Below are 10,851 nucleotides of genomic sequence, written 5' to 3' on the forward strand. Positions count from 1 at the left end.
AAAAATGAAGCAAAAACACATTCGGTGCCCCAAAAATAGAAAACATTGAGAATGTTTTCATAAAATGAAAACAAGTTCATGTGTACTTGTAGAAAATAGAAAAAAGTTGTTTTCATAAAAATAACTCACATTTATTATTTCAAATTGTACTACCAAACACGTTTTCATTGTTTTTGTTTTATGAATATGTTTTCTAATTAATCTACCAGACGCATTTCCATTTCCTGAAAATGCAAATTCGTTTTCTTGTTTTCATTCTCTGAAAATATTCTAAGAAAACGCTACCGAACGGGTATCCTATTCAAATGGGAAACTCAAAAACTTTGATTTTTCTTAAAAACAAGGAGTTCTTAAATCTATTTTTAAGATTCAAAAACTTGTTTGGTGTGCAACTTGAAAACTGTTTTCAAATCTTAAAAATTTGAGAACTTGTGGGTTGTTAGAAAAAAAACCGAAAAAAACAGATATTTTTTTGTTTTTAATAATTGAGTGTTTTTTAGTTGTTCTTGAGTTTGAGTTTTTAAAAATAGGCCCTTGAGTTTTGAGGTAACATCTCAGTATATATGGGTTTGGGATAAAACTCAAATTCAACTATATAGTTGCTGCTGTATGCACAACACCGGAACTTACGCACAGAGGAAACCATTTTGTAATCCATTAATCACAAGAATAAAAAACACACATAAAAAAAGTGACATCAAGTCCTTGTATACTATCTATCTAGCCTGTGCCATAGATCCAGATTACTACATCAATAATACAATTTCTATGCACTGTATGATTACTCCCCAAACCCCCAAAAAGAATCTATATATTTATATCCAACAACTTGAGATCATTGCTTTATGCAGCCCTGCTTGCAATCACTAGCTTGGCCTTTGATATAGAACATACAAGGGCATCATTATAGGTTGCACAATGAGGAATTGAACCGGATGTAGCAGCACTGCTGTTTCCCACATGGAGAGGATGGAGCTGGTAAACTGGAGCGCCAGGTATATTTATCTCCAAAACTCCAACTCCAAAGGATGAGGAAAGATACAACTACCATCTCAAGGACCAGCTCACATACTTCATTTGCATGGAGATGCAAACCTAGTTCGCTCTCTCTGCCTATTTAAAGCTCGATCCTTCGGAGATGATGATTTCCCTCCTACACCTGCTTGCCGCATCATCTCTGCAAAAGCAAAGAAAACTGATAACACCACCATTTGACTTAAGTGGCAGTCACCAAACTACATATAAGATGCATTTTCCCTAGATTATTTAATACTAAACTTCAGACATGTTATGTTACATTTATCTAGATATAATCTTCCAGTAATTTATATCTAAACTGATTCAAAATGTTTCAAAGACAAATCGAAAGAAGAAAAAAGTATGTACATAACATGAGAAAAGGAATTATTTCAACAAAATGTCATCCTTGATGGACAAGGTGAGAAAAAATGTTCCTAGCTTTGTTATAGCATTATCTATATGCTCTCAATCTTGTTGCCTGGCTTAATTGAAACAATACTATTCACATAAGGAACAGCTTGGATTTTGGATGGCTCTCCCAAGCCATGGTGGGGAACATGCTTGAGCTTTTGTGTATCAAGGCTATAGTTGACCACAGCTTGGATTTTGGATGGCTCTCCCAAGCCACAGGTCCTATAGCCAAGTGATTTGTCCACAAACCCTTAGCACCTTTCAAGTCTTCATCTAAAACCCACAAGTCTAGGGTTTTAGGAGATTTGTTTTCCACCGGTTAGGTCAAAAGAACCAGAGAGTCTTTCCACACTGCAATGCTTGTATATTCATATCCATCTGGTTCTCTCTCTGGAAGAGCGCAATGTCATGAAACACCTCCTCGCTCATGTCAAACGAAAGGATGGCATTTCCTCCTTCCTTCCAACATGCGATCCAGTAAAAGAATCCCTTGAAGTACATATGGTAAGACGGGTTTGCAGAGCCATAAGGGTGGATGTCATGATAACAGGGATCTCTCTCCAAGTATCGTCAACCAAGCTGTACACCTCTACTTTGGAGGGGTGCTGGTAAAAAACTACGTCCGAGACAAATTGTGCATGTCGAACAACTTTGTTGTCTTTCGATTTTGGATCGTACCCGAACCCCACACGCATTTGGAGTTCGATTCTATATCGTCGTCATCGTCTTCTTCATAATAATCACCTTCTTCATTTTCTTTAACTTGACGTGGAACTGGCGGAGGCAAAAGAATGCAAGACTTGGGAAGAACTCTGTATTCCTCGAGTGCTGGATTTCATAAAACAATGTTTTCTCTGTTAAAAGTATTGAGGCAGATGTGGCCATCACAAGAGCCTGAAATTTGTAGGCTCAAGGCGTATGCTCTCATCAGCGGTGGAACGACATGGTCCTCAATGTCAAGAGGATCGTCTTGGCAGCCGTCGACAAGGCTGACGAGATTCAGTGAGGAGAGTAAAATGTACCTTTGGTCACTGTCAGGGTTGAAGAGGGTATCTCTAACTGCCTCCTCGTCGTCCTTGATGCTGGGGTCCGTGAGGACATTGTGCTTGAGGAGGACATAAATGGAGGAGGTGACTTTGTTGTGCATGGAAGTGGAAAGGTGCTGGTCCACGAAGCTAGGTTTATTGATGAGTTCGTGCCACGACTTGAGGACGCATCTAAATCGCATCAGAGTCTTGGGAGGCAGTCTTGACAGGATATTCCTCATCATATCTTCCGAAAATTTGCCCAACATTGCCATTTCTCTCGTCCTCTGTACTTGCTTCCTCTGTACAATATAACATATCACACGTGAACCAGTTTCATGTACTCTTGGTCCAGAAATCAAATAGGAAAAAGAACAAATTAAGGCAGGTTATATGCATTATATATGTGCATCTTGCAAGCATGCATGCAGACAGATGCGAGAAGGAGGCAGAGAGAAATGAGGAGGAGGACCCATTCTTCATGAATTTAAGTTGAGGCTGGGAGAGAAACGAGGTGACAGACTCTCCACAACACAAGTTCATGTCCTTCCTCTCTTCTCTCTGTTGAGAGATCAAACATATGCACATGAGGCTGTATGTCTTTTAATTGGTCAGGAAGCTTAGCTTAATTTGCATATAAATTGAAAAGGGAGATATTAATTTAGACCAATCATAGTTCTTAATTATGATACAATTATGTCAATATTAATTTTTGTTGTTATTTGGCTAGTTTTGTAGCTTAATTACAATATAATCCTCTGCTTTTTTGTTGTTGTTACAAATCTTGTATTTGTGTTATTGTTTATTAAGACTTTATTTATGATATGTTGGAAATATATTTAACTCTGAGCGCTGGTTTGGTACTATACTGAGTTTGAATCCTCCACTCCTAGTTTAGATTAGATTAAATTATTAGAATATCGTTTGTCGTATAAATAAAAAAACAAAAACAAAAACTATGAGTATTTTGTTGGTCAACTAACACATCAAAATTTGTATAATTCATCTCATAACAACAAGCAGATAGCAAATCACTCCAGTAAAACAATATTACACTTCGATTAAAAAAACAACATTACACATGTCACCGAACAGAGCAACAACAAAGGGAAGATCTTACACTAGACCCGTCGAATATCTTTAGGAGGCTTGAAATTGAGAGGATGGGTTTCTGGAGTAGCATTTTGGTCCTGTTTCCACATTTTGATCGTCTTATCAGCTCCGCAAGTGACCAGCCTTGTACCAGTTATATCATAGGAAAGAGCATATACAGCAGCTTCACCATCCAGCGAGCCTTGCTGAAAATTATGACCGCTCTTCCAATCCCAAAACCACACACTCCCATTGTCACCTCCAGTTGCAATGACACCATCCCGATTCACAGCCATTGCATTAACTATAGTTTTCTGCTGAGACAGCATGTTGTGCAAAAATTCGCCGTTCGGAAGGTTGAACTTCTTCACGTTGTCAGCGGATACAGATGCGAAAGAATTGATATCTTTAGGATGTTGCGCCATTGCACGCACAGATTTCTTATGGTGTGTAAGCGTTGACATTGTTTTCCCATACCTCAAGTCCCAGAGCTTGATGGTTGAGTCGTGAGAGCCACTGACAACTTGTGGATCTGTCGGTCGAGTAAAAACTGAGCAAACTGTGTCGTCATGCCCCTACAATGCAAAAACTTGCACCTTGCTTCGAATATCCCAAACCCGGCACACAGAATCGTGTCCACCGGTGAGTAAAATATCAAGCGTGGGATGAGCCGCCAAGCAGTAAACACCGCTCAGATGACCATGATATGAACGGACAACCTTGTTCTGTTCGAGGTCCCAGCATTTAACTAGCTTGTCATCGCCGGCAGAGAACATGTAGGTGTGCCTGCTGCTAACAGCAAGTCCTCGTACTTGTTCAATGTGTCCTGTCAGTGAGAGCTGTAGGGTTCCGGTTCCTACATCCCATATCTTGATCGTGCGATCTGCAGAGCCGGTGCAGAACCATTTGTTGCTTGGATCAAAGGCAATGGATCGTACCCATCCCAAGTGGCCGCTAATGACCCTGTACATCTTCCAAGGAGCATGCCAAACAGGACGTGGCCATCTGCCTGGAGTTCTTTCCATTAAAGCCATCTCACTTGGAGCCCTTGTTGGAGAAGGCGAAGCAAGAGTAGAGACGAGAAAAGTCCTAGTTTCTGAATGTGATCTGCCTTCAAGAAGGAATGAATGGCTCCTTATTTATAAGGTGTAGAGTTCCTATTATAAGTAGGAAAGCCTTTTCCCTTCTCATTGGGCCTTGAATAGTGATTAGTTAGACACAAAAATACAGTATTGGGCTTCTAACAATGGGCCCAGTTGTTGTCAACTACCCAAATCAAATTTGTAATTCATGCAAATCCCTAGGGTCATAATGGGAAATTACGAAAACTTATGATTCCCTTCTTATATATCGGCTTAAACCCTATTGTTTCAGTCACCAGTTTGTGGCCGTCGCATACGCTCTTCTTCCGTCCTCCTCTTCCAGGAAAACCTAGGCGTCTTTCTTTAACCTCTTCTTCTCTAGTTCTTGAACAATTTTCTGATGTAGGGTTTTACAATGTTTTCTTTCTTTCTGTTAAATTATCATTATTTATTAATTACGATTTTGCAATGATGATGAATGATAATCCCAGCTCTATGAGACCTTTTGTGGTCCGGGAATAGGATAGATCCAATACATCTGAGCCCAGAAAAACATTCTTAATCTATATTTTTCTTAATTTTTTTGATGTTTATGTTTAATCTGTGTTCCTGTGGTTTAGTATCCATTTATTTTCATAAACTTATGCTAATATTGATTTTTTTTCTTCTTGGTTTTGGATGATTATACTTTGTTTTGTTTCTATTTAGTTAGTATTATTATTTTTGCAATGAGGATAAATGTGAATCCCAGCTCATTATGAGACCTTTTGTGGTCCGGGAAAAGGCTCTATCCACATACATCTGAGCTCACATAACATTCCCAATATTTTGTTTTACAAAAAGGCAGAGTTTATATTTGATGTTTATGTGTTCTTCTAGTGTTGTTTCCTTTTGTCAATGCAACTATGCTCGACTTTTAATTCATGCAGCAATGAATTTTGCTCGAGGAATTGACAAGAGTTATTTACACTAACAACCCTGAATTTAACTTTGCTCGGGGAATATGAAGCTTACCATAAATTTCATAAAATTCTCTGAAAATAATAAAGGAATGATATAACAAGTAACAAATGTTGCCACTTTAATTCTCAAATTCAACCATCCAAAACGAAAGTGGAAGAATCGTATTCTACTACGAAAAGTAAAAGAAAAGGGACCATTGTGTTCAGATTTTTCTATACTTCAAATTGAAAGTTCAAGTTAGAGTACTTAAAATCCATTCATAATTGAGAAACTTTATTCAAAATTAATGCCATACATGCATTAAATTTTTGGCCTAATCTCAATTCCCTCAACAAGAAGTCCACCTTTAAGATGGGCACCCTTCACTTCTTTTAGGCTCATCTCTACATCATTATTAGCACAACCTTCATTGTAAAAGCTCCCTATTTCTACTTCCATCCAGCCATCTTTGCGCTCACAGAGACCTCCTCCATGATCTCCTTCTAAAACCCTCCATCTCGAAGCTCTGATCCGCTTCGAAAAATGTTCATGTTCTAAACCACCAGCAGCAGCTTGCTTCCTACTTTGATCATGGCGTGTGCTCAAGTAAACTGTACCTTGTGATTTGAAGTTACCAACTTCAAGTGAAACCTCAGATGGCAAAGAGTCGAACCCATATGCACGATCAGCCAACTTGGCAATAAGATAGGCCCCGTAGACTGTTTTTGGTGACAGCATTTGAGTGTTTATTGTGCCACATATTTCCAGCCACCAAATGGTTCTGAGTTCAGCAACCTCTGCAAATCTGAATTGTTGTTTTCAAGATTAATAACATTTAAGCTTTATTGAAAGTGTAAGTAAGGAAGGCTTAATTAGAGAATGCAAACCTTGATTCAACAAGAGGTCTCCAGGTCCAATACAGAGGATTGCATGCCCATGTAATTGAAACATCCCTTGCACTTAACATGTAACATTTTTTCCTTGTTGATTTCTCTATTGAGAACATCTGTTGTTCATCAATCAGGAAAATTATTATTTGATCATAATTTAACCATATAATTAAAACCCTTTTGTGGTATAGCCTCCTAAAGCCACTAGTGCATCCGCAGGCAGTGGAACAAATATGAATTTTAGTTGATTGTATAATTCATATTTGATCCACCGCCTGTCAATGCAAAAGCATACTCTTTGAACAAAGGCTGCAAAATGCAATAATAGTCAAATATTGGATCAATTTCTTGACCCTATATATATTTTTGCATATATATGGTTAATATTTGAATCATATTATGCGTAGGCAACCTTGAGGCATCACACAACACTAACTTAAAAAGATTGAAAAGAAAAAACAAAAATCGAAATAAAAAAATATATTCAAACTCATTCATTAGGTTCATTCTAACTTGAATGAGAATTCTTTAATTATGATGTTGTCATTTTAAAATCAAATTAAATGCATATAATAATTGAAAGTTTACCTTCTTACCACCATCAATTAGATTTGGACTGCATAACCTGATAAACAACTCTTTGTTAGAGGAATAAGTTATTGGACATACTAATCTGGATAGAATTTCAGCATGGTCGGATGGCAGAAATTTCTCCCACACGCTATCCAAATCAGCCATGGTGCGAAACGACCACGAAACTAATGAACAACGACATGCATCTCCGGGAGATGTAAATGATAAAATATGCGCAAAGCAGTCTCCGGGCAAGTGATCCAAATTCATCTCTCAAAAGTTGTAATGTTCAAATAGTTTGAGAAGAAGTGTAGGACACAGAGAGAGCAGCAGGAACAATGGGAGTTTGGAAGATGTTTCAAGTTTTGTTTGACTGGTGTGATAATGCTTGCAGGGAAGCACCTATATTTATAGCAAGCTTAAGCTACTAAATTTGTAGCTAAGGGTGGCCAGTTCTGTCGTTAAGATGACAACATTTTCTTTGTGGGGCCCGGTCAATATCATGACAACATACATTGTACATATTTTTGGTTCTAGTCAATATCATGACAACATTATGAAACTGAACATATCATGAGAGTTTTCGTCAAAAAAAAAAAAGAAAAAAGAAAGAACATATCATGAGAGAACACTAAAGAATGCTGTTATTTCCACCCACCTGTCCTATTTTCCCACCCACCTTATTTTCCCACCTGTCCTATTTTCCCACCCTATTTTCAAAATTTTAAAGACTAATTTACCCATTCATAAAATGACTTCTAAGGACTCTCTAATTTTTTTTTGACAATGTTCACTTTTAATAACTAAAAAAAAACTAAAATTAATTCTTAAAAACAAAACCAAAAACCCAAGAGCCACCAAAGCTCGTCCACCCTCACCAAACTTGTCAGCCATCCCACCCGCCAGCGGCGACCCCCTCCCCCCGTGCCGCCGACAAATCCTCTTTTCCTCTCATCTCTCTCTATCTCTCTGTCTCTGTCTCTTTAGGCTGGGTTAATTGACTTTCATTTTTGTAGTAATAACATGTTGGCTTTTTGAAGGGTAAGGAGGAGTTTGGTGTTGGTGTTGGTGTTGGAGATGGGCGAGGATGATAGATCTGGGGTTAAAGTTATTTTAATAATGATCTAACATTGCAGACAACTCATCAATAGGAGTATCAATCGATGACTGTCATTTTTTGTTTCAGCAACTAAATAATTCTTCAGTTTGTTTTGTTTCTAGAGATGCCAATACCACTCACATGGTCTTGCATATTTCACTATTTCATCAATTAACATGTTCTCATGGGATAGAGACTCTCCTGCTTTCATTGAGAACTTGTTGGTTGAGGAGGATATGCTGTAATCGGTTTCAGTTTTATTGAAATAAATACATCTTTTCCACTAAAAAAAACATAGAGAATTTGAATAAATTAATAATTAAATGGTATTTTAGGAATAATGTTGGGTGGAAAGATATGATTGTGTTTTTTCAAATTTACATAGTGGGTGGGGAAATAGGACAGGGGGTGGAAATAACAGCACTCAACACTAAATAACCGGTGCTGGCTATTGTGCACCTTAGGTGCCGCACGGCTATAAAGGTTTGGAGTTGTTCGGGTCATATGGTGAAACAGAACATATCATGAGAGAACAATAAAGGGCTGGTGCTGGCTATTGTGCACCTGGTGTGCCACAGTTGAGGTGCTGTGTTTTTTTTTTTTTACCCAACTTTAGATTTTGTATTGTGTTGGGCTTTATGGGGATCCTTTTTTTAGCCTTTCTTTGCAATTTCTTAGGCTATTGTGCACCAGTATTTCTTTTTATTTTTGGGTAAAATCTTCCATTATACACTTATATGGTTTTCAAAATAATATTGTTCAAAATTCTAATGTGTTATTTCTAATGTTTATTAAAAAAAACAAAAGTACCGAGCATAGCCGCATGGCTATACTATATATTAAAAAATTATAAAAAAAATCCCGAGTACAAATGCGCGGTTATACTATTTATTAAAATAAAATCCCGAGTATAGCCACGCAGCTATACTCTTTAAATATATTATATTTAAAAATGTGTATAATATATATTATATTATACTCTTTCAACATATCCAAAGGAGATAGTGAAGAGTGATATATTTAATAGTAAATCAATTTGAGAGTCAAATTTGTTCTTCTTCTTTTTGTGTGGGAATGTTTGCCTGTGGTTTACCTCATTCTCTCGAGTGCTACTAAATTCTATTACTGCACACATTATTTGTTGTAGAGAATTGTATGCTGAGTTGGAGTGTTCTTGGTAATTGGTTCACATTTCAAACAACACTTTACATGAAGAATACTACCACCTCGCTTACTACTACACCCATAAATCTTTGTTTGAAATTGTTGTTTTGGTTGGCAAAGAGATTGCAAAATCACCATCTTGCATTTTTGTTACAACAAGTAAGAAATAATCTTAGCCTCTCGCATTCTTTCATAGTTAGTAAAATACAAAACGGGAAAAATATGAATAAAATACGTACGTGTTTTATTCGGTAATATTTTGTCAAATTACAAATGATAAGTTCGGCCAATATATAATAATTTAATATGATTTATTAAATTTTTTTAATATATATTATTTTTATTCAATAATATGCGAAAATTATGTGTATAATACCTGAATTTTGAGTATATAATTGAAATTTTTGTAAAAAACAAGTGTATTAAAGATGAAAAATACGTACGTATGTGTACAATACGAGTATTAAACGTGAAAATGCTAAATTCTTTATAAGGGTAATAGCTCTGTAAAAGCAAAAACTCAAAAGGGTATAATAGAGACTCGGATAATGGCCTAATAGTAATGGATAATGCTCTAAATTACCCTTATCGAAAACAAAAATGGGGGAAAACAATTTTTTTTAAACAAAAATCACAGTGTAAGGAGTATAGCCGTTTGGCTATACTATTTTAAAAAGGGACCGGCTTCGCCACGTGTCAAAAACAGTATTCCTGCGTCGCGATACTAATTTTTTATAAGGTTATTCGCAGCAATGGTCCCTCAACTATACCCATAGTTACACTTTGGTCCCTCAAGTCAATTATTACTTGCAGGGGTCACTCAACTCTGTGCTTCGTTGCACCAGTAGTCCTTCCGTCAAGTTCTGTTAAATTTTCTGTCAAAAGTGAGGGTAAATTCGGAAATTCATCCACAACCCTCCCTATCCTCCACAACTTCAAAATTTGTAAATTTGTAAATTTGGAAATTCAAATTGAATATCAAATAATAAAAATTCCCACGGATCTCTCAAAAAAATTATTTTAAAAAAAAAAAAAAAATCCCACGGATCCGCTACACAAAACTTCAAAACCCTAACCCACCAACCCCACATTTATCTATGTGCTCCTGGACCTCACCGACGCATTCACCAAGTGCCAGGTCTTCTCACATGAGTGGAAGAAGCATAGTCATCACAAGACTCATTTAATCTTCAACCATTTGAGTTTGACGAAGATTTGTTTCGTGCGGAAGATGAAGAAGCGGCTGGCTGCAATAAAAGGCATCTTCGAGGATGAGTTTATGAAAAAGGAAGAAAGAATTTATAACTTGAGGGAATCATCAAGTCTCCTGATTCTGAATAGAATTTAGAGAGCGAACTACCTGTATTAATACATCGCGGTCGAAAATTTGAGGCCGAAGGTGTGGGATTTGATGAGCAATTTCGGAAGATTGGGAGCTTTCTTTTAAAATCATCGCCGTCGTCAAGTGCTGGATTTGCGGCAGTTGGGATACTGGGCATGGCAGGCGCAGGTAAGACCACCCTGGTGCGCGAGTTTTTGAGTTGATGGATGGT

General features: G+C 37.2%; 1 protein-coding gene, 2 non-coding genes and 2 pseudogenes across 3 annotated transcripts; 2 read left to right on the plus strand and 3 right to left on the minus strand.

Moving 5' to 3' along the window:
* Positions 1-1,475: 1,475 nt before the first annotated feature.
* LOC148293484 (F-box/kelch-repeat protein At3g23880-like) lies at positions 1,476-2,731 on the minus strand (annotated as a pseudogene).
* An 846-nt stretch (positions 2,732-3,577) lies between these two features.
* On the minus strand, positions 3,578-4,582 carry LOC110762876 (protein pleiotropic regulatory locus 1-like; annotated as a pseudogene).
* A 509-nt stretch (positions 4,583-5,091) lies between these two features.
* On the plus strand, positions 5,092-5,180 carry LOC148293485 (small nucleolar RNA snoR69Y). The gene has a single exon (XR_015836963.1). It is a non-coding gene; the product is annotated as a small nucleolar RNA snoR69Y (small nucleolar RNA).
* Positions 5,181-5,348: 168 nt separating this feature from the next.
* On the plus strand, positions 5,349-5,444 carry LOC148293486 (small nucleolar RNA snoR69Y). Its single transcript, XR_015836837.1, has one exon. It is a non-coding gene; the product is annotated as a small nucleolar RNA snoR69Y (small nucleolar RNA).
* Positions 5,445-5,847: 403 nt separating this feature from the next.
* LOC110762902 (F-box protein PP2-B15-like) lies at positions 5,848-7,424 on the minus strand. Its single transcript, XM_021965622.2, has 3 exons — positions 7,051-7,424; positions 6,460-6,578; positions 5,848-6,377 (listed from the first exon to the last, which is right to left on the minus strand). Exons 1-3 carry the CDS (start codon positions 7,303-7,305, stop codon positions 5,894-5,896), a joined length of 858 nt encoding a protein of 285 aa, XP_021821314.2. The 5' UTR covers positions 7,306-7,424; the 3' UTR covers positions 5,848-5,893.
* Positions 7,425-10,851: the final 3,427 nt, after the last annotated feature.

The sequence above is a fragment of the Prunus avium genome, chromosome 6, assembly GCF_965620075.1.
Source record: "Prunus avium chromosome 6, drPruAviu1.hap1.1, whole genome shotgun sequence".
NCBI classification, from domain to species: Eukaryota; Viridiplantae; Streptophyta; class Magnoliopsida; order Rosales; family Rosaceae; genus Prunus; species Prunus avium.